At 48.5% G+C, this 24349-nt stretch overlaps 1 protein-coding gene across 1 annotated transcript in view; it reads right to left on the bottom strand.

Annotated features, from left to right (window-relative positions):
* Positions 1-24349, bottom strand: part of PARM1 (prostate androgen-regulated mucin-like protein 1) — a 104220-nt gene that overhangs the window by 22314 nt on the left and 57557 nt on the right. The window contains exon 2 of the mRNA XM_045993455.1: positions 13259-14065. Coding sequence (XP_045849411.1) covers positions 13259-14065 — 807 coding nt within the window. The remainder of the gene's footprint in view (positions 1-13258; positions 14066-24349) is intronic.

A 24349-nucleotide genomic window follows, 5' to 3' on the forward strand; every position in this document is an offset into this window, starting at 1 on the left:
ATGTTTTTAATTAGAAAAACCTAAATTTGTCTCAGTAAGTTAGTCTTTCTCCCCACTGCCCCACATCCCCAAATCTTTAAATCATTAAGGGATTGCTTACTCATTCCTTTTCACAGAGTGGCGAGGTCAACTTTATCAAATCTAGCTAAATATTACCACAAATGAGACCTTTTATTTTGTTTATTTGCTTATTTATATGCTCGTTCATGGGCAGAATTGGTTAGTGGGCAGGTCAGGGATCCAAACTTTGGGGCAGGATAGCCCAAACCTACCCTTTTCCTCTTACAATCAGAAGACCTGGTTTGGGGACTGGCTTCACTTTTATCTAAGCATTTGACCTACTTAGGTAGCATACAGTTAAAGATGTATACTGAAAATATTAATCTCTTTAAAGATGTATCTTGGGGGCACCTGGGTGGCTCAGTGGGTTAAGCCTCTGTCTTCAGCTCAGGTCATGATCTCAGGGTCCTGGGATCGAGCCCCACATCGAGCTCTCTGCTCAGCGGGGAGCCTGCTTCCCCCCCCACACTCTCTGCCTGCCTCTCTGCCTACTTGTGATCTCTCTCTCTGTCAAATAAGTAAATAAAATCTAAAAAAAAAAAGATGTGTCCTGAAAACATGAATATTAACTAATTTTAATATTAATCCAGCAAATGCTCCTTTCCTCTTCCTCATGGCCCTCTCATGTGGGCAAAGGAACTATACTTCAGAGAACCCGGGTTTGCCATGGACATAACCCAGGCCACACAAATGGGCACTGTTCCTGTTAGTCATGGTTTTAAAGTTTCTTCATTTTACTCACAATTATAGTCTCTCCCAACACAAATGAAGCTTCTTTCCCACCTGGAATTGTTCGAGCTACGTGTTCAGGTCCCTCGATCCCAGCTCTCCTTTGATACTTGTAACATGAACTACTGGGCTTCTAGGAACAGCAAATGGTGCTCCCCATCCTCCTTTCCCACAGCATTTCAAAGGTCACAGGGCAGGCTCCAGTCAATATCAGGGAGCATTCCTCTCGCTCAGCACTCCTCAGACCAAAGGAGCCCACGGGGAATGAGAATTTCTCCTGAAACATGGCTGAGCCTCCATCTGAATGCTATTCACAGAGTCTCCTTAGAGACTGCCCTGAGTTCATTCTTGGCTCAACTGTTCTCAGGGGACATGTGCGGTATTGTGCCAAGAACAGTGAAGACATCATAAAGGAAAGCAGCCCTGGTCATCCAAGTCAGAGCCGCCATTGTTTCCTCGAGCTTCCCTGGGCCGAGCTCTAGCCGGGCACCGATGTGTCATCTCCGTTTGGCACTTAGGAAATAGAGACTCCAAGTGGTTCCCCAAAACTCAAGCAGTTACTCAAGTAATGTAGTAACTCAAGAAGTTACCAGCTTGATTGGTTAGTGGGCAGAAACGGATTCACCCTTCAAGGCTGGATCCCACGAACACTTGTGTTTCTATTTCATGTGATTAGAAGATCCGGTACAGAGACTGGCCTCGTAAGAGACAAGCTGAATAGTCTTTCTTTCTTTTTTTTTTTTTAAGATTTTATTGAATTATCTGAGACAGCAGGCAGAGGGGAAGGTGAAGGGGTAAGCAGACTCTGCCCTGAGTGAGGAGCTTGACGGGGGTCTCGATCTCACCACCCTGAGAGCAAAACCTGGGCTGAAACCAGGAGTTGGAGGCTCAACTGACTGAACCACCCAGGCGCTCCCATGAGTTGAAAAGTCTTGGGCAAGTCACTTTACTCCTCCCCGCCTTCCTGGCCTCAGTTTTGTCTCTATCTCTGCCTGCAAAATGAAGATTCATTCAATCATTCCCACAGCTGATGTTAATTGTTTACGAGGTGTCAAACTTTGATGAAACACACTCTTCCTCTCAGAGCATCTTTTCAAATTAAATAGTGTACTTAAAACGCTTTTTTCATGAGGAAGTGCAATACAAGGATCTCTCAGGCTCTCGGCACCTCTTATCCATAAAATCCTAAAACCAGTAAGAAAGCCTGATGTGAGGAGATGTGAGCCAACCTGGGCATCTCAGAAATGACTGCGGATCTCAAATTCAGGTTTTGTTCCCAGTGAGATCGTGACCAGTGGGATAATGTCATTTTACTGCTGAAAGGAAATTCTAAGAAGGCTCATTGACTCTAACGTCTTCATTTTACAGATGATAAAATGGAAGCTTATAGAAATTAAGGGATTTGGTTGAGATCAGACTCCATCAACTGCAGAGCTGGGACTAGTTAGCTTTTGATTTCTGGTTTGCAATCTTTTAAATTCTCTAGTTCTTGGACTCATCCCCAGTGAAGCTGGTAGCGGAGACAATAATGAGGATAGTAAGATCCCGGCCTCTATCTCACCGCATATTTTTTCCCAAATTCAAACATCTCCAAACCACTCTCGTGGCTTTTTTCCTGCCATCTCCACACCACCTACACTCTAATTTTCTAAATATATGTCTTCAAATCAAGTCATTTTTTTCTTTAGATACTTACTACATATCGTTTAACAATAAGAGCTCTGGCATCGTGAATTCAGTGTGCTGTTTTATTCTTTTTTTAAAATTCCCAGGAAAACAAAGCAGGTTTTATTAGAATAAAAATGTATTCAGCATCTTGCGTGCTACCCACGTAGGGACTGTACTTTGGGAACACGGCTCCCATGACCACCCGCTTCCCAAACGGGCTCGGGAGGAGATGTCGGGCTGGGGGGAAAGCAGCTGCCCTCAGGCCCCTGGAAGAGGCCGCAGAGCACGGACGGTTGAAAGTTGGGGCCAGCAGTTCCTGTGTCCACGCCTGCCACCGCTCTAGGGAATGGGACTGCTGCTGGGTGGAGGCCGAAGTTGGTGGAACTGGGACGCGGGGGGACAGCAGTCCTGCCTCAGCCTCTCCGAGGAGCAGAGCAGACACGGAGGAAGACTGGACTTCTGGGTCCGTGAAGGTAACTAAGACCCGACGTCTGTCCCTCACATGCCCCATGTCCGTTCTGCCCTTCTCGGTCTCTCCTGTAGCGCGGATTTACAGAGCCTGGCATCACAGCCCATCGTCACTATTTTTTAAATTACTGTATACAATGACCATAGTTCAGCCTGGGCTGGGAGTTAGAACTTCTAAGGAGCTGCGAGCAGCACAACTTGCCATGGGTGGGAATCGCAGCTCAGATCTCTGGGGGCATAAAGAAGGGGGGAGGGGCAGGTTGGAGTGATTTCTGGAGGAAAAAAAAAAAAAGAACAGAGATTCCCTTCTATTGTTTGCCCTGGATGAGATGAATTCTCTCCTGAAAATTCTGATCTGTAAGTGTGAGTGGGTCATCTGTGTCACGTTAGCTCACCAAATTCCTGACTGGGGACATAGGTATTTCTGTTTAGGAGTCAACCAGAAAGAGGAAAAGAAATCCCTAAACCACTCTGCCACCAGAGCATCCTCAATGCAATTAGCATTGAAATGATCCAAAAGAATTTCCTGGGGGTTCTTTCTGCTGGGTTTAACTAGCTGCCTGGCAGGGGGCAGGAGGAAGAATGTGTAGGCTGGCAAGTCCGCCTTTTGTAGCCTCTGACTTTAGGCATGAAGGCCCAGGTTGGGAATCATCCCTTTGTGAAGGACTCAGAGGGGAAAAATAATGGATGGCAGGAAGCAAGCCACCATCTTGCTTAAGAGCGCTCATTTATCTCCATGGACACCAAAGGAGAAGTTTTTTGCTGTTGTTTCTTTAGTATTTCAATGATGACAGTGAGGCATGACCATGGATAAAAACAATCCTGAGGGTAAAATAAACCAGAGAAGGTGGCATATGTCTTTTTGAGACTAAGCCAGGGTGCAGGTGAGGCTCAGGTTCCTTCAGGGTTCACCAGCCTTAGCAAGCAAGACCTTCCACAGAGCTATTTTCTCGGTCTCGAGGCCATGAGCAAGAAGGAAGGAACCTCAGAGCCGGAAAGAGAGTCCTAACTCTGTGTGCCACGCAGAGTGCAAATTTATTATTTTTATCACAGAATATGGGTGAATGGCATTATTTTTCCCTTTCACACACCGTTTTCTGTTTTGGGTTATAGACAGGTACTTAAATGGATCCTTATTCCCCAAGATTTACCGTAACAATCCTTCTGGGAGTCTGCAAGTGTTTTACAAACATTCTGACTTTCCAGGTTAAGAAGATTAAAGTCTAGAAGAGTCAAGCCCATGTGGGTATCTGTGTGAAGAGCTGGCTAGCACTGGAATAATCATCGCTAATGTGTACTTTGGTGCGGGTTCTGCAAGACACGCCGCACGCCCTCGTCTCAGTTAATCCTAACGAGCAGCCTCTGAGGCAAGGACAGCAATTCTATGGCCTTCGTTTCAGAGATGAGGAAGATGTCGTTTTAGAGATGTTTAGAGATGAGGAAGATGTACGCCCAGTGAAGAACACACGCCCCACGTCTGCCATCCAACAAGTGGTGTGGGTGAGATCTGAACCCGGCCGTCCGAGGCCAAGGTTTGTATTATTAAGTAATATAAGAATATTACTTCTAGCCCTTCCAGAGCCTGGCTTTAAAACGACCCCACAATCTCTCCAAACAGAAATATGGCAAAGTGTTTTTGATGGCCTACTTCCAAGGACTGACTGAGATTTTATCATCTTAACCTAAATTCACATTCATTTTTAAATTTACTTTATTTTTCTCAAAGATTTTATTTATTTGTTTGAGAGAGAGAGAGAGAGAGAGCACAAGCAGGGGAGAGGGGCAAAGGGAGAGAGAGAGAATCTCCAGAAGACCGTGCTGAGTGTGGAGCTGGACGGGGGGCTCGATCTCATCAGTCTAAGATCACAACCTGAGCTGAAACCAAGAGTCCCACACTTAACCGGCTGGGCCACTCAGGCACGCTGCACCTTTATTTCTGAGACTGCGGTTCCCACCTGAAGACCATGAGTCTGACGATAAACGCAAGGTACTGCTAAATGAAATGTTGTCTCTTATCGGCCAATATTTTCCTTTCATAAGACCTGAGGCACAAGGCATGCCGAGGGCAGTATTAATTAAGCATCCATTATGTGTTCTCCTAGTACAATGCTCCCCGGTCAGTACTCTGGGGTGGGATATTTAGGTTCTTATCTGATAAAGACGATGGCTGGGGCTGATCCATTTTCACTTCCCTGTTATTATTTGATAATGAAAAGACACGATCTTTAGAGTGAGAAGATTAGGGTAAAGGCTCTGGATATAGAATTGAGTCTCCTCCAGTCAGTCTCCCCAGTGAGAAAGCAAGCCATAGATTCATTAATGATATCAGCTGTGCTTATAAGCGAAATCCCACTCTCTCAGCGAAGCATTTCCAGAATCACTTTAGTCATATATGACTGGTGAAAGTATTTGAGACAGAAAATAAGAAAAGTGTTCCACCGAGACAGAAACTGTTCAAATGTAATGAAAGGTGATACCGAGACAATTAAAATATGGGATGGAGTCGAACCGTTACCAGGTAACAACAGAAATGGTAACTAGCTTGCTTACTAGCTCCTAGGTAACAACATAAATGGTAACTAGCTGGTTTTATTACCTTGACATATATTTTTCAAAGGGTAATTTGGAAATATTTCATCGTTAGATTTCAGATTAAGATTTAGGTAGTAAAAGTAAACCAAAGGAGAAATAAAAGTAGCAGAGACAAGAATTCAGAATAATTTTTACCTGAAATAAAACCTGATCATTGGAGCTTCTTAATGGGAATTTACTTGGGATTCACAAGATTTGAGGTTTAGCCTAAGTGTCAAAAAGTAGGCCCAAAATTTGAAAAGTGTGAGTGAGGGTTTATAGCAATCCATAACTTCATAATCTCTGAAGTCCTTGGGAACCAAAAGCAGGAGGGGGTCAACAGGGTAGGAGGAGAGTTGTGGTGGGAAACCCACAGTGGCAGCAGAGAGCGCTTTAGACAGTCTATAACGATGGCTGTGTATTAGGGGGTGTCTGTGTGTGCAGGTCTTATGGACTGAATGTCTGCACCAAATTCCCAGCTCATGTTTGATCTTACCCCCAGTATGGTCATATTAGGAGGCGGGGCCTTTGGGAGATGATTAGGGTGTGAAGGTGGAGTCTCCATGAATGGGATTAGTGTCCTTACAAAAGAGACCCCCAGAGAGCCCCGTGCGCCTTCTGCCATGGGAGAACACAGTAAGAAGACTGCTGTGTGTGAACCGAGAAGCAGGGGGCCTTGCCAGGCACTAAATCGGCAGGTGCCTTCATCTTGTGCTTTCTGCAGAACTCTCAGGACCACCCTGTAGTTTAGGCCACCACCCCTATGGGATTTTTGTCCTCATAGTCCAGACTGATTAAGACAATAGGGGAAAGTGTTTTCTTCATTCTTGATCAAAAGTCATCGTTTTTGAGGCAAAGAAAAATATGTGGATTTATTATCTAAAGTTTGGTATTTTTGTCATTAAACCAGACCTTCGGGTGCTAGGAATATGTCTGTGAGCCCACACAGACAAGACCCCACTCTCGTGTACTTGGAAACACAGCATAAACAAAGAATAAAAAGCCACAGGAGTATATGTGAAGAAGAGATACAACCAAACTGTGACAGTTTGTACCAGAAGACCAGAGCGGGATTGGGGGCCAGGAGATACATCCTGAACAGGTGATCTTTGAGCTGGAATGAGTTAGAATTAACGGGTGAAGGGATGTGTTTTGGGCTCCTAGGAGAAGCATTCTAATGAGGAAAGGCCCTGTGTCAAGAGAGAGATCAGCATATTCATGGGACAGAGGGAGAATAGTGTAGAAGGTACAAAGACCAAAGGGTAGAGGATGGGATGAAGCAGGGATGGCAGGCACAGCCCGGCCCTGCAGGGCTCTTTGGGCTTGGGGGTTTCATCCTCAGGGCAGTGGGAGGCCCTAGAGGGGCTGGGATGCAGGTCGTAGTGAGGTGATGTGTGACCTGAGCAGATCTGTGTATAATCGTCCCTCCGCTGCCATGTGGAAGATGGGCAGGATGAGGCTGGGGCAGGAGAGCACGTGGCAGATGATCACAGGGGGATTATGGGAGCCTGGACACGAGAGGGAGAATGAAGAGAAGTGGATGCATTTGGCAGCTGCTAAGACTTTGGTGATGGCGAGGACATAGGGAGTAAAGAAGGAGTGACGTGGAAAGATGACGGCACCATTTAGGGCAGAAGGTGAGGCCGGGGCATACAAGACGATGGGATGTCTGTACCACTGAGTCAAGATGGATAGAACGCATTTTAGGATTACTGCTTCCTGACACATTCTGGGCATTCTGAAAGAATTTGATTGACAAATGTTTAACATTCTTCTTCTTCTTCTTCTTTTTTTTTAAAGATTTTCTTTATTTATTTGAGAGAGAGAGAGTGAGAGAGAGCATGAGAGGAGAGAGGATGAGAAGGAGAAGCAGACTCCCCACTGAGCCCAGAGCCGGATGCAGGACTTGATCTCGGGACTCCAGGATCATGCCCCGAGCCGAAGGCAGCTGCTTAACCAACGAAGCCACCCAGGTGCCCATGTTTAACATTCTTTTGACAGGCAGAGAGAGAGGAAGGGAAGCAGGCTCCCCACTGAACAGAGAGTCCGATGTGGGACTCGATCCCAGGACCCTGGAATCATGGCCTGAGCCGAAGGCAGAGGCTTTAACCCACTGAGCCACTCAGTTGCCCTAACATTCTTTTAGATGATCTCCCACCTCTGTGTTTTCACTAAGTCATATATATTTTTAACATATTTAACATATTTTTATTAAATTTATATTGTATTAAATAAATACATTATTTAAATATCGTAGTCATTAACAGTGTATTAACAATATACACATTTTTTCCCTAAAATTTTTCCATGTGTACTTTAAAAAGTAGTCTTCCACTTTTTAAGGACTTCATTCTTTTTCAGATCCATGGCTCCTCCCAAGAGTTAATCATGGAATAAGGAAATGTCGTGTGGAGCTAGAAGTCCCTTGCAGGTATGGTTGCAGGGCTGTCTAGATGTCTCTGCCTGTGAAATCCTTTATGGAAGAGGATTTATTAGCACAGTTCCTACCAAATAAAGCTGGGGTTCAGACTAGTAATTTAAGTTCAAAGACCTTCATCAATTTTCACAATTACGTGGCCTTCCCCTTGTCCTGAGAAGTGTAAGTGGTACAGTAAGGCAGCGGACTCTTGGATTTTACAGACAAAGTGCAACAAGCAAAGTGACTATAATTTTAAAGTTTGCATTTGCAAGAATTGAAGATATCTCCAATATAACTTAGTGTGCAATGTCAGTCAACGAAACCTAACCGTAACCCTAACTCTTTGGCAGAACAGATACCATCAAGATCACCTAACTGGAATGTTCTGGGGATCATCCAGGGTCTTCCCTGTGTCCACTGCTAGCCGGACTCTCAGAACATATATGTTCTGAGACCCATACGAATATGAATCTCACTTCTTCAGCATAGGATAATTGTACTACACAATTTCCTGGCATGATAAGCCAGAAAGACCCAAAAGACTGCATTCCTATATTTGGTTTATACGTAAGAGCCCTTAAAGCCAGAGTAATGAAGTAACATGGTCTACCAGTGACAATGGGAAACTGGAAACCAGGTAGAAACTGGTCCGTGTTTCTGGTATCGAACACCTTGAAACTTAAAATACCCATCCCTGCCACAGGAAGATCCTTACAATATAGTTCTCAGCATTTTCTTCTTCCTGTGGAAAGCTCGTGATGACTCTTGGTGGTCTGGCAAGTAAAGAAAATCACCTCCTCCTCTTACTCAGGTCCTCTAACACTTGTCCTGAAACCTTGTTTCGTGCTTCTACAAGTTCCCCTTCAGTGCAGTCTGGGATCCACTAACCTAGGCTACTTGCCATGCTGGGCACATGCTACCTTGTAAGCTCCATGAGGACAGTGATGCCTTATTCATGGCTGAACCCCTCGTACCCAGCCTCACAGCCAAAGCGCAGTAGAAGTTTGTTGAAGACGGTGGGCATTCTTTGTTATGATAAATACAACAACAAAAATAACAGTAACAATAGTAAAATGGCAATCATGATGATGATGATAAATCATAGTGCAATAACAATCATAGACATTGGCTGAGCCATTGGTCAGTAGCTGCTAAGCTGTAAATTTCTTAATTAAACCTTACAATAATCCCTCCATGGGGATACTATCCTTATTTCACCTTAATGATGAGATGACCAACGCTCAGAGAGGTTACAACCTCTGCTGCTGGTTGACTTTGATTCACATATTCAACAAATGTTACTGAGGGTCTCCTACATATCAGGCTCTGTTCTAGGGATCCGGGATGTAACCTGCATCCTCCTCTTTGTGAACAAATTCCTTGCCTTCATGGAGCTGACAGTCTAATGGCAGAAAACAGACACCCACTTGCTAAATAAATGAGATAAAGCCAGAAGGGGTAAGTCCTCATAAGGAAAATAAGTCAGGGCAATGGAAGCAGCAGTGACGGGAAGACTATTTCACACAGGCATAAGGGGACAGTCTCACTGAGGGGATGGACGCCAAAAATGTCTCGGCGGGTGAAAAAGAGTGAGCCACTGAAGACCTGGAGGGAAAATATTTCAGGCAGAGGGAACAGCAAATACACAGGACCCGAGGCAAGACTGTCTTCAGTGTGTTCCAGAAACAATGAGGCTTCCCGTGTGTTTGCAGGTGAAAGTGGAGGAAGAGGAGAGCAGACACTGCGTGGGTTAGACCGTGGGAGCACTGCGGGTGTGACACAGACTTGGCTCTGGCTGTGCTTCTGGAAGCGATGGAGCAACAGGGTCTGTCCTCACTTTTGAAAGGATCTCTCTGGCAAGGGAGAGCTAGTGGGGATCTGTGACAGGACTACTAAATCATACCGGTGAGAAGAGGGAGAGGGCTGAGAGGAGCCTGGGCTCTGATGGTCTGCATGAGGAGTCTGTGAGGAAAGAAGGAGCCCCGGACTAGCCCAGGGTTTCTGGAAGGTGAGGGAGGAGCAGATGGAGGACTGAGGGAATCAGGGACTCCCCATATACATATTCAGTGCAAGATGACTACGAGCCACACGAGGTGACAATGAGCCATGTTGGTTGACAGCTGGATACACACGTCTTTAGTTCACTGAAACAAACGGCAGCTGTGGAGGGCACTGGACCCCTCTGCAAGACAGTTCTGGTGCCTGCAGTGCTGGGTGGGTTCTCAGCCACTTTGCCATCAGTTCCCTGAATCTCCCTGGCCCTCTCTCTCCTTAGGTCCAAATTCCCTTCCCCTCCTTGGACTCAGCTCACAGGCTCCCTCCACCATGGAACCTTCCCTCAGTCACGTCGCCCTGCCATGACATTCACCTGGTTTTAGCATTATTCCCTGGTGACCACCTCTGGGTATCTGTTGAGTGGAAGAGTCCTTGGATGAATAAGAATATGCCATATGAACTCCATCAGGAACAAGACAAGAACGCTAAACGGAAGTGCGGGATAATTATCGACACTATGGAAGGCAGCTCAAGGATCTCTAAAGGAGACCACCCCCGAATGGTAATCTGTCAGCACCGGCTCTGGGTGCTGCTGGCCAGAGGGGCTGGGGAAGGAGCAGCTCAGCAATCCCTGCCTGGTGAAAGAAGGCTGGATTGTGGTTTTCGGGATCTGGGCTCTGGGCCCAGTTCTGCCACTGGGCGGTGTGACCTTGGGCGAGGTACTCCAAACTTGTGTGGCATAATTTCCTCACCTTTGAAATGAGCAGATTGTATCCCATCTGCTCAAAGATCCTTGTGCCCACTCCAGTTCCTTCTCAGATTAGAAACTAATGTGGTCATGCTAGTGGTATAAGGAGTTACTCATGCCCTTTCTCTCTCCTGAAGCTATGAAATCTCAAAGACTGGTCTTCTCCTTCTTTGCCTCGAGCACAAGGTACTGGTAGATGCAGAGTAAATATCTTTTGATTTACTAGGTCACAGGATGAATCCTTTTTGATCTATGAAATGTTCCCTGGACCGATCTTTCTCCAGCCTACCCCCAGATCTCTGGGGTCGGTCCCTCAGTCCTTCCTTAATTCACCCTGAGGTTCCCTGGGTGCGGTGTTCCCTAGAACTATCAAGGCTCATGACCCAGGTTCGTCACTGATTTTGTGCTTCTTGACCCTGCTGGCTCAGATTTAAGGAAATCAAGACACAGGTTCTACAACACAGGCCGGAATGCTGGGACTGGACTGCCTTCGCTAACCCGGCCCGTGGAAGGAGGGAGCTTGCAGGAAGTAGCAGGTAGTGTCAGTATGGAGAATCTTGCTTCCAAGCTCGGAGTCTGTGCTCAGGAAATGAATATACCGTGTCTGGACTATCCTGGAAGGGCAGCAAGTGGAGAAAGGGAAATCTGTTGGAAAACTGAAGAAACTGTGTCACGGTGGGGTGGCAGGGAGGGCCGCCCTGGGACACAGAGGGAAGAGATCTGGACAGAGATCTGGAAGAGATCTCTGGGACAGAGAGAAGAGATCAGGACCCCTGTGAGCCTGTATCTTGCTGGGCCTTTTGCTAGGGACAGTCCTTAAGATGACTTAAGGTGCCAGGTCCAGTCCACACCCACCCTGTTCCAGGAACCGTGTCCATGCTAAGATGGTCCCTTAGGACCATGGTGAGTATCAGGCAGCAAGTGGGGGCGTGGGCTTGGTGTGGAAAGTGCACACCTAAATGCTGTGGGATGAGTGTCAGCTGGACGTATAAATAGGGCGCTAGTGGGTTTGGGGTCTGCACAGAGGAAATCAGCATTTGAACTGGCTGTGCCCCTCTCCAACCTTCTGATGAGCCCTCCGGGAGGCTGAGCTGGATGGACGACGTCATGGTTTTCCCCGTTCTTGGCTTCCGGCTGCATAGCAGAGAGAAGGGAGACCGGGAGAGCGGAAGATTTCCTTCCTTCGCTCCCAGGAGATGAACTTTGGGTTAGCGGTGTCTCAGCCAAGAGTCACTGCTTCTGTCAAGGTGGTCTGTTCCACAAGACTCTCCTTCTGGGTCCTCGTGATTGTTCCCTCCTCTAGGCCTGACTCATAACAGTTCTGCTATTATGCCCCCCGCTGTTCCCCCAGACCCCAGCCAAGACCTTTGGGATTAATTCCTTTATCTCAGTGTGACTGGATCTCTCTCTCTCTCTCTCTCTCTCTCGTTGGGACTGTCAGTGATATACTGGGCCTTTGAAATAAGAATACCCGCTTCTTTTGGACTTTATCTCCCAGTAAACTGTGAGCTCTTCCCCGAGGAATCAGGTCTGGTTCATCTCAGCCCTCTCTCCCCACTTCTACTGTCTTCGGGAGCTTCTGTTCACGCGGGTTCCTTACTGACTTTTTTTTTTTTTTCCTTACTGACTGTTAAACGATGTTCATTTCTCCTCAGTCACAGCCATGCCGTGCCCCCGACCCCAGCTCGTCGTGTGGCTGTGTTCCGACATTCCCCAGGGAAGGGGCTGTAGCTCTGTTTCCCCCTTCACCTTCTGGCTGCTCTCACCTCACTGTTTCTCACTCGAGAGGCCAAGCACTCCCACTAAAGCCTTTTCCTGCCAATACCCTGAAGTTGACCATCTTTACGTCAATGCCAGAGACATGTGACCTCAGAAGAGACCCTAAATCTCTCTCCATGATGCCCAAGATTGCAAAACCAAGATAAGAATCATGCTGACTTCAGAGGACTGCTGGGAGAATTAAAACAAATGCGATGGCCTGTAAAATTTATTGTCTTTCTCACGAAATATATCAGTGACTTTAAAGAATAAGCCAGTTTTCTAACCCCCCACCCCCCCAGCCTTCCTACTTGGCTTGACTGGTTTCCATGAGGTAAGCACTCCGTTAATACACCAAGCAAAATTCTAATAACTGACCTTTCCTGAGTGCTCCCTCCCCGCTGGGAACTGTTCTAAGCACTTCACAGGTCTTCTTACTCAAGCCCCACAAGAATCACGTCCAACAGAACCTACTTCGTCCCCATTTTACAGACGAAGAACAGTAACGGTACAGAAAGATGAAGTCACTTGCCCAAGGGCAGGTGCCAGGATTAAACCCAGGAATCTAACCCAGAATTAAACCCAGGGCCCAAAGCCACACAGATCGCCCCTCTGTTGATGCCGTCTCCCCTGCGGACATTCTCGGTGCCATATGGACCCGAGGCAATCAGTGAGACAGCGTGTGGGAATTAACCAAGGGACTGAAAGCCACGTTGGCCCCTCGCTGGACGTTCTTGCCGATGGACCTCCGGCGTGGCGCCCCGTGACGCAAACCGAGGTCAAAGGCACGGGGTTAAGGGGCTGCTTTCTTCACACCTCGGGGTTCCGGGGCCGAGACTCACCTGAACTGAGCGCGTGCTCCACTTCCTGCATGATCACGCCCGGGGAGGCGGTGGTCTCCGTGTCCACCATCAGGCAGGTCACTTTGGCCGGCGACGTGGCTTGGGGCGTCGTGTGCGCGGGCCCCGGCTGGGCTGTGGCATGGGACGTGGATGTGTGCGCAGAGCTCGGCTCTTCCGTCGGGGACCCCGGTGGGGTCGGGGATGCCGGTGGGGTCGGGGACGCCGGTGGGGTCGGGGACGCCGGTGGGGTCGGGGATGCCGGTGGGGTCGGGGACGCCGGTGGGGTCGGGGCTCCCGTGGGCTCGGGGCTGGTGTCCGCAGAGCTGTGATTGGCGCTGGCCGGGGAGGCGGACGAAACCTCCTCGGCTGGCGAGGTCGACAGGGGTGGGGGCGAGGAGGCGGGAGCCTGAGGGGAGGGGAGCGTGGCAGACCCAGCGGGGGCCTCCGAGGGGGCCCGGGACCCCGTCGGGGGCGCGCTTGGCTCCTCGGGGGTGCTCGGGCCGCGCTCCCAGGGTGTGGGAGTTAAGGGCGCGCCGCCGGCGGGGGAGGCCGCCGCGCTCGGGCCTCCCCAGGGAGAGGCTGGGCTGCTCGGGCCCGCTTCTCCGGGCTCTGCGGAAACGTTCCTGGGGCGTGTGGGCGCTGGGGCCGAGGCCGGAGCCGGGAGGGCCGCGTGGCCGGGGGCGCCGCTGGTCGGGGAGGCAGGAGGGCTGCGGGGCGCGCTGGTCCAGCCGGCCGTGGACGGGAGAGCGTTGGCCGGAAGAGACGCGGGGAAGGGGGCGGACGACGGCAGGCTCTGCACCCGCAGTCCTGTGGAAGAGCCAGCACAGACGCGGTTAGCGCGCGCTCGCCTGCGGCCGCCTGCGCCCCGGCACTGTCACCGGCCTCTCGCTTGGCGCGGTGCCCTCCCAGCTGGGAAGGTGACCTGTGCCTCTTTCCTTCCCACTCCCTGCTCCCTCGTCCCGCTGTGTCTCTCGGTGGGACCAGCCTGAAGGCCCAGGGAGACCATGGGTCGACCCGTCCACACACGTGTAGCCAATACATGGAAGGAGCTCCTCTTGTCCCGGCTTGCTTGAAACTGTGCCCTTAAAAAGTGAGACTCTCTGGGGGACGGACCTGCACCGGGGATTTTCTGGATTGCTGGGGGGGGGGCTGTACCCCAGTACCTGCGGGGATGCCCAGGGCCTGTGCTGATGGTGGGGGACCCGGGGTGGTGAGTGCAGAGCTGGAGGAGCTCCTGGGTCGGCTGTTCCCTGGCCCAGAGGTTGTGAGCTCTGCTGTGTGTGTGTGTGTGTGTGAGCGCTCGCGTGCTTTTTGAGTGTTTATGCACAGGGATACTAGGACTATGGGCTTGCTGGTGGGTTGAGTCAAGACGTGAACACATTCTCTGTGAAGGGGGAAAGGCAGGAAGTTAAGTCCTGGAAGAAACCTGGCAGGAAGAAATATGTTTTGGAACTATTGTCTGGGACTGGAACGTAGTTCTTTCAAATTCTAGCCTGGGGTCTTTACAATCATATCATTTTGCAAAATGGTTCCCCTTCACGTTTTGTAACATTTAGAATTAGTTTCTGTTCTTCCTTCCATCCTCCCTCCCTCCATTTACATATTCCATTTAATTAACTAATTCTTTCATTTATTCAAGTACTTAATAAACGACTTCTGTGTGCTATCACTCACCCAGTCTTGAATTTTTATTTCACTTTTTATGTAAACCACCTTCTGATTGAGTCCCCATGCCCCTCACCATCCCCCAAGGAGCTTTTCCTCTAGTCACTTCCATTCAGTGGTTGGCACCTTCTTTCAGTCAGTTGCTCAGTTAAAAATGGAGACATCGCCCTTAATGCTCCCCTTTACCTCCCACCCCATATCAAATCCATTGGTGAATCAGGATGACTCTACCTTGAAAATATATCCCAACCCAACCACTTTCCTCCACCTCCCCATCATCTCAAATCACCTGAGCCACCAATCACTTGCCGAGACAACTGCCATAATCTCTTCATGGGTCTTCTGCCCTTTGGATTTTCTCCCTTTCAGTTTCTTTTCACAGACCAGCCAGTATGATCTTTTAGTGGTATATCAGAGCATGTTCTTTAATTGGTCAAAACCCTCCAAAGCCATTCTGCTGCACTTAGAACAAAATTCCAAACTAATCCCCTATGTCGCTCATGTTCTCCTCATCATTCAGGTTGGTCTCTGCTCCAACGTCACCTCCTTCTCAGAGGAGCCTTCCCAGATAATCCCAACTGAAATCATTCCCACTCCAGCTCCTTGTTTCGTTTTAAAAAGATGAATTTTTTAATTGTTAAAGTGCATGTAACATTTACCATTTTAACCATTTTAAAACCAGTTTATTTCTTTGAAAGAGAGAGAGGAAGTGCGGGGTTGGGGGGAAGGGGCAGAGGGAGAGGGAGAGAGAGTCTCAAGCAGACTCCACACTGAGCATGGAGCCTGATGCTGGGCTTGGTCAGGGCTCCATCTCACAACCCTGAAATCATGACCTGAGCCAAAACCAAGAGTTGGAGGCCTAACTGACTGTGCCACCAAAGTGCCCCATTTTAACCATTTTTAAGCTCAGTGGCATTCAGTGTTCAACCATCACCACTAACCCATCTCCAGAACTTTCTCATGTTCCCAAACTGAAACTCTGTACCATTAAATAACAGTAACTCTCCTTTATTCCGTGGAGACCACTATTACACTTTTTGTCTCTATGGATTTGACTACTTTAGGTAATGCAGGTAAGTAGAGTCATATTATAATTGTCCTTTGGTGAATGGCTTATTTCACTTAACATAATGTCTTCAAGGTTCATCTATACTGTAACATGAGCCAGAACTTCCTTCCTTTTAAGGCTGAATAATAGATTTCTATATACATAAGCCACATTGTATTCATCCATTCATTCACCGATGGACTTCCATGGGTTGTTGCTACCTTTTAGCGACTATGAATAATGCTGTAAGTCTGAGTGTACAAGTATCCATTTGAGACCCTGCCTTCAATTCTTTTGGGTATATCCAGAAATAGAAGTAGTGGATCATATGGTAATTCTATTTTTGATTTCTTGAGGAACCACCATCTCCTTTGCTCATTTTTTTTCATAAGATAGAAGTTTCTTCCTGAAATCACATTACTATTTATTTACTTGTTATCTCTCTCTTCTATCAGAATGTAAGCTCCATGACGGCACAGGGACCTGGTCTTATTCATTAATGTTTCCCCCAAGCCTAGGACAATGCCTAGATCCTTGTGGAGGGAAAGAATGAATGAAGGAAGGAAGGAAAGGAGGGAAGGAGGGAGGATGAATTAACTTAAGTTTATCCAAAAATACTCCAGAATCTCTCTATTTTCTTCTATGTATCACTTAGTATGGCCATATCCACCAGAGCTACCTCAGGAATGGCTGCCCGCCTGGTGTTACTCGAGCACAGGAACCTTGCTTTCAAAGCCAACCTCACTCTCTGTCATTCTACCACGACACATACCTATGCCTGATGTCATGTTAGGTCTTCAACTCTTTAACTCTCCATATTCTGAGGAGATTTCCTTGGAGATAGCATCCAAGAAATGGCCAACCATGATCAAAATTCATAAGGAATGAGACATGGGTTAGATTCCCGCCCAGAGGATGGGGGAAGAGACGTATGTGGAGACATTCAGGCATTCGGGGGAAAATCGCTTACTTCTTCATTCTGGCACACAGTAGACGCCACAGCTGATGACAAGTTGTGCTACAGAATCTATCCTGAAGACAGTTTTCTCATATTTAGCTGAGTTTAACGTTTGAATTGTTATAGAAGTCCTTAGTTTTATCTTATTGAAAAGGAATCGGTCAAAGCCATAAACTATAAGAGAGTTACTCTCCTAGTAAACAGGAGGGCACACCTTCTAAATTAGGTCACATATTAGTCCACGTTGCTGTAGTGGACTTCTGGGAGCACTGAAGTGCCAACGATTTCAGAACAAATACAGAGCAAGAGATCTTTAAAATGCGGACAGAACAATGGTTGGGACAATATTATTAAAATGCTGGATCTTCACATGCAACCTTTGGAGCTTACTGGCTCTGCATCCTGGTAACTCCCATGGCTCATTATTCTGTGGCCAAAACCCCAAAATGGCAATGTTGAACTACTATTGATAGTATCGGAGACAGAAGGAGGAAGAGACTATCGCAGTCTGATAGCCAAGTCAGAGCCTTTAGGAACCTGGATACCTGAGGAATCAGTTGTGCTCAAAGGAGCATTCATTCATTCATTCATTCATTCATTCATTCTTTTATTGAGTAGCTTCTATGCCTGTGGCTTTGCCCTTAGAGAGTTCAATATCCACAGGACAGAAAGGACCCCCAACTTCCTGACATATGATGCAGTAAGTGCCTCACTGAAGTAAAAGTGGGTTACAGTGGGAGCCCTGAAGTATGAGGGATACATCCTGTATGGGGACCATGAAACGCTAAAGTATACAAATGTCATTTTCAAATGACATTTAGAAAAGCCACACAAGAGATGACATTTGAGTTGGTTCTGAAAGAATGAGAACACAATGCCACTTATGGTATATGATGTTCAGGGTGACAGCCGCATTGTCATTTCCAGTGGGGCTAAAAGCTGGACCATGAAAATCACTACAGTGCTGAAAGGAACATGCCTGGTAATTGGTTTTGTTGCTAGAAATATCTATTTCCTTGTTTAACTCTGACTGATATACTTTTATAGCTCTTATCCTTCCTGCTTCCAAAGAAGACTGGAGGCGGTCATTCATCTCCCATGGCTACCTTCTGAGTACTTATTTACAGTACTTTAAAGACTAGGGACACCTGGGTGGCTCAGTTGGTTAAGTGACTGCCTTTGGCTCAGATTATGATCCCAGGATCCGGGGATCGAGCCCTGCATCAGGCTCTCTGCTCAGTGCGGAGCCTGCTTCTCCCTCTCCCTCTGCTGCTCTGCCTGCTTGTGCTCTCTTGCTCTCTCTGTCAAATAAATAAATAAAATCTTTTTTTTTTAACAGTAATACAGTACTTTATATTTTAGTTCGAGCCATTCCTACTCCTAACAAAACAACAATGCAGGAGACTGTGACTGTGCTGGTCATCTGCACTTGAACAAGGCATTCGGAGGCTCTGATCTGCGTTATTTGATGGTGCATGCCATACTGCTGTGATCGCATGGTCATGGGTCTTCTCTCAGCATGAGGACTTCCAAGGCCCATTAAGACTATCCTAGGAAATGCCTACTGCCTTCATCTGCTCAGGCTGCCAGGACAAAATACCATGCAGACTGGGTGGCTTTAACAACACAAGAGTCTACTTCTCACAGTTTGGAGCTAGGAAGTCCAAGCAAGGTGTGGGCCCATTCAGTTTCGGTGGCCACCTTCTCTGTGTTCTCGCATGACCTATCCTCACATGTGCTCGTGGAGCGCGAGAGAGAGATGGCAAGATCTCTGCTATCTCTTCTCAGATAGGCACTAATCCCATCCTGAGGGCCCCACTCTCATGATCTCATCCAATCCGAATCACTTCCCCAAAGCCCCATCTCCAAATACCATCACACTGGGGGTTAGGACCTCGACGTTCAGAATCACAGAGATGGTCTCAGGAAATATATTTCTACTTTCTCATGACGGATTGGTGTTTCCAGAGGAATACCAAACTAAATAAATCAAACAGATAAAGATGTATACTTTCTCAGGATTAAAAAAATGTGTTTTAGAGCTAGAAAGGTATGCTGTGTGAGTACAGCTCCTCATTTGATACATGGAGGACAGACGTGGGGAATGGAGTGGTCTAAGTGAACTCATACTTCCATGAGGAGGAGCTGGGCTATGTGGCCCAGAGAGAATCCTGCAGGGTCAGAATCAGACCTAGAGCTTCCACCTCTGACCCTGCATCTCCCCTACCCCCACTCCCAATAGACACAGACTGTGTCCTTGACTCAAAAAGAGTGGAAGAATGTACTGTAGCAACTGCCATTATGGGATAAACGTGCAGCGGGGGGGGGGGGGGGGGGGAAGGGGGGTCCACGGGAGGCCAGGCAGCTGAATAAGCTGAAATAATTGAAATAATGCCCCGTATACCTTCCCATTCCAAATAGAGCCACTTTCCCTGGAAGAAAAGAATTCATATTTCCTTGAGGAAATGGCAGAAGAACTAGAATGAAGAAATCGAACCCATTACTCTCGATTTAGAGGTGAATGTGCTTTGTTCCAAAACAGTGACATTGCCGGGTGTGGCTTGCCCGGCCTGGGCAGTGACAGGCCTCCGTGCCTGAAAGGGGCTGACTCAAGGAAGGAAATCTCTCAGACTTGGCCCAGAGGAGAGTTCTAGAGGAATGATGGCCAACTTCACCTAATCCGAAGTTCCTCCGTGTAGGCTTACAAATGGCAGCCTTTCCTGAAGTTTGGTCAGAAGTTTGGAGCTTTTCTGTTGCAAGAAGAGCTGGCTATTGCTCAGAAGAAGAGCGGATTCTTAGTTGGAAAGAAAATTGTTCGTTTCCGTGTACGTTGTCCATTATTATGGGAGAGACCAGTATCGGAGTTTCTATCTCTTTGGTGTATGAAAGAAAGGTGTCTGGCTTGATCCCCAGTTTCTTGCCTTGCAAGGAAAAGGGATCTGGGGGGGTCGCCAGGTTTGGGTAGGTGAGCTCCCCCCAGGCTGAGATATTCCCGGGTAGAAAGCCTGCATTCTGCCCTCGTGCTCCAGCCTCTCGGCCCCACCGGGCGTCAGCGGCATTCGGCCACGCTGGCAGCCAGTGGACAATGAATGCCCCCAACTGTCACCTTTTCCTGGGTTTCATGAACAGCAATGTGGCCCGGTGCCAGAGTCCCAGGTTGCCTGGGTGTTGCTGACCCACCCCCCACATGTCCTTTCCTGCCCTTGCTTGTCAAGTCCCTGAGGAAACACGTGACAAAGCTTTGGCAAATTCAGTGAAACTCGATCAAAACGCAGTCGGGCCCTTTCCCGTTGCTGCCAAGTCAGGCTGAGTGTTGCCTTTGCCTGCGGTCTCCCGGCTCACGCCAGGCCTGACTGACAGGGGCCCCCAGGGCTGCTGAAGGGCTGCACGCTAAATGACGGCTGAGGTTAGCCAGACGGCCACCACCGTGAGCTTCCTGAAAGGCCAGCCGGGCCACATCACACCCCCTGAGGCTTGAGAGGAGGATGGGCAGCTGCGCTGGTTTTCCCGTGACCGAAGGCAAAAACTGCAAATCCCCCGCAACAATGTCGTTTTGGAATAGAGGTGAGCTTCGGAGCCAATGGCCAAGGAAGAATTCTTGAGATGTCTTCGGTGCAAAAAGGTGGTTTATTAAAGCCCAGGGACAGGACCCCTGGAGAGAAAGAGCGGCTGCACTGGGATCTTGAGGAATGGTGAGTACATGCTCTGGAGTTGGGAGAGGTAAGGAAAACGGAGGTTTCGTATGCTTTTTTTAAAAAATAAAGATGTTATTTTTTTATTTACTTGACACAGAAAGCGAAAGAGAGCAAGCAGGTGCGAGTACAAGCAGGAGGAGCGGCAGGCAGAGGGAGAAGCAGTCTCCCCATGGAGCAAGGAGCCGGATAACAGACCCGATCCCATGACCCTGGAATCCTGACCTGAGGCAAAGGCACACGGTTAACCGACTGAGCCACCCAGGCACCCCGCAGATACCTACAAGATACCAGAGGCCTTGCCATTGTGAAGTTAAGCTGGTTTTCCTCTCCAGCAAGGTATTAACATTAACGTAGCTGGGAGACTCATGGAAGAACGTCACACGTGTCCTAGCCAGGAGTGTTGGGGGATGTCAGCTTATTTACGCTTTGTCTTCAGTTAGCCTTTGGCTCCCTCATCAGCAAGGCCTGGAAGGCTCTCCACAATCCAGCCCCAGTCCGTCTGTCTAGCCTTGCTCCCCACCAGGTCCTCAAATACACCAGGCATTTCTGCCTAAACAGCGCTCTCTCTTTTCTCTGCCTGGGTTACTCCTATTCATCATGCCAGTGTTAGCTGAAGGGCCTTTGCTGATTCTCTGTTAAATCCCTACCTCCCCCACCCCCAAGCCCTCCTGGGCTCAGAGCATCCTGTACCTTAACGGCATAGCACTGACATCTGACATCTGCGTGTTACTATGGGATTGCTTCCAAGCTTTGTTTAACGCACGCCTCCCTCTCCATCCTCCAAAATGCACATGCAACATGGGCCATATTGGATTTGCTCACCACGCATCCTCCTTGCCTGGCTCATAATAGGAATTCAAGCAATTCCTAAAATAAACATATTTGAGCAAACTGAACTATGCCCGACTCTGCCTCCTTGCCTTTGCCTGTGCTGTTCTTTCCACCCCAAATCTCCCTCCCCAGCCCGATTCTGAGAGCCTTATCCCCTCCATAAAGTATTCTCCAAACTGACGGGGGTCACAGCACTTCGCACAGATTTTAATTGTAGCGCACATTATACCGAGCCGTGCTTTCTCTCTATGCTTGTCTCCCATCAGTCTGGGAGCCTTAATCATAGGGAGTGCAGCTTGGTTTTTGTGTCTTAGTGCCTGGCACAGATAAGGGACTCAATAAATATTCATTGAGTGAAAACACGGATTCTCTACCCTTTGAAAGACAGAAATGTTCTCTGGCTTATAGGCTGGGCCCTGAGAGCACGAACACATCTTCCCTTTGATCTGTCTGTAAGTTCCACAAAAACCATCAGCTAATACGAAACTGGAGATGGGTCTCCAAGCAGACGTTTGCTATTTTTGCTTGCTCGTTTCCATTCTGGAGACTGCAGGAATTTCCTCTCTCTGGTGATACAGACCAGAGTCACCAGCCCTGGAGAGGTTGGCCACCCATCAGTCGGTCCAAACACAGGCCGGCCTTACCTTTTCTTTACTCAACGGGCTACCCTTCTGTTCAAGGGACAGAAAAAGAGAGAGTAAAAATAATCTTAAGGTGATAAATATTTTTTAATATCAAAACTAGGCTTTTGCGTTCTTTAGTTGAGTGAAGCCACTGATAGGGACTCACAAAAATTCCCAACTGAGGGCATCCACCGCTCCAGAAGATTTCTCTAACATCTGCAAAACCACCACTAATCAGGGGCTGGTCCGACCATACGGTATTCGGCAGCTACCATATGCCTAGACAGAATGTGTATGTCCCAAAGCCATCAAACTGTGTTTAAGACACTTGTTTGAAGTAGAAAAGCCATATTCTCCAGAGTGTTTTGTTTATGGAAATGAGATGCAATCCTAGTCCAAAAAGAGAAAAAATGCTTCTGTTTTTGAGCCACAAATGCGAACCTACAGACGTGATGTGTGACTCAATTTCTCTCTCCATAAAGTCAGGGCTCACGGTATCACCAGGCTCCCTGAGACTGCTGGGAAGGCTAATGACAGAATAACATTTGGGATGAAGGTTGGGTTTCCTGGAGGAAAAAAATATAAGATTTTTCTTTCCTCCCTCCAAAAGCAACAACTGTGTTTTGTCAGCAGGATGTCCTCCCACAACTCATTATCTTTGGTTGTGTGGGGACTGTGGTGCTTGGCTCAGGCAGCGGCTGTGTTGAGCAAGGATGCCCACTGGTACCTGAAATTCCAAAGGTACCACAGAGGGGTTCCACAGGGGGGAGCACTGGAGAGAAAGAGACCGTGTAGGGAGGGCGAGACCCTTCTCGATGGCTGCTTTGTGGTAGCGGGGAACATGGGTGTGTGCCGTGAGTAGTAGGCTGGAAGAAGGAGGCAATCCGTCACCTCTGTCAGGCGTGTGTGGGGGAATTTCTGAACAAGCGTCAGGTCCAGTCCCAACATTTGTGGGATCTGGGACGAGAGCACATGCAAAGGTCCACACAGAGAACATCTCAGTATGTACCTGCTATATACGTCATGTCGTGCCTGTGGCCCAGTCCGCCTTCCATCCAGGGCCCTGTAGCCCACAACGAGGGGATCCCTTGGTGCCGTGGGAACAAGTGTCCCAGCCCCCGGGGATCTGCTGGGGCACTGCAGGCCAACGCCGGGCCTGGGCCCACCCAAAGCCAGGATGGGACGGCCCAAGACACATTCCACGGGCGGCCTTGGTGGGCAGGCTCCCCCTCCCTGGCCTCACTCTCAAGCAGGATTTCCAGGCATTCTCAAGCACAGAGGATGGACGGAGTGCAGGCAGCACTTTGGGTGACTTGTAGTGACCAAATTTAAGCAGAGGCCGCCACTCCTCCACTTATCCAGACCTGAGGCTTTGAATCTCTCTTCCCCACACCCCTTGGAGTGCTTGCGGGCCATACATTCCAGCCTGGGGGCACAATTCAGCAACCCTGTCCCTCTCCTGTTTGCTCTCCCAATCACTGAAATTCCAAAAGAAAAAGGAAATCTTCATGGGATTGAAGAGAAGAAAAGATCTTTGTGTTTGGGTGTTTGTAATGTGCAGGTCTCTTGCCTGGCTGAGGGGCGGCATATCCTTCCTTCCCCCCTACCCCGATAAGCCCAAATCACAAACGAGTTATTTCTCATCCCCCGTAGCCCTTGCAAACTATAAAATGTAAGAAAGCCCCTAACACTGTCCTGGTCTGACTCTGAACCTCTTCCTTCAGAGGATCTCCTTTCAGGCCTCAAACTGCTCAAATGGCCAAGGCAGCCCAGGGCCATGGGCACCACTGCCCATCAGCCTGCGTGCACTTGCCTTCTTCCCCCACATTGCCGCCAGGTCAGCTGAGGGCACCATCCATGACCCCTTGTTCCACACAAAGAGCTGGAGCTCTTCAGGGGGTCAGCTCCGTGGCAGCCTGCCTTTGGAAGGACAGTCCTCGAGGTCATCCCAGGCTGATGTATCCGGGCATTCGTATCAGGCAGTTAGTAGGCAATGTGACTCACCAGAGGATATTGCCGACACATGCAATCAGATGCCGTACTTCTGTTTGCCTTGCCACTGAAGGTCACCCCTGACCACCCAGGGGTCAGACAAGAGGGCAAGGCGGGCTCCAGTGCAAACATATCTCCATGACTTGGCAAATGATTCAGAGGAAGCTTCCGCTGAAGGGAGGGGGTGGGCAGAAGAGGCTTTCTGAGAGGAGACCCATAACCCTCCTTCCTCTTCCTGCCGCCATTTTCTTTCTGAGACTGTCCTCCAGAAGTGGCAGT

This window comes from Meles meles, chromosome 2 (assembly GCF_922984935.1).
Source record: "Meles meles chromosome 2, mMelMel3.1 paternal haplotype, whole genome shotgun sequence".
NCBI lineage: Eukaryota > Metazoa > Chordata > Mammalia > Carnivora > Mustelidae > Meles > Meles meles.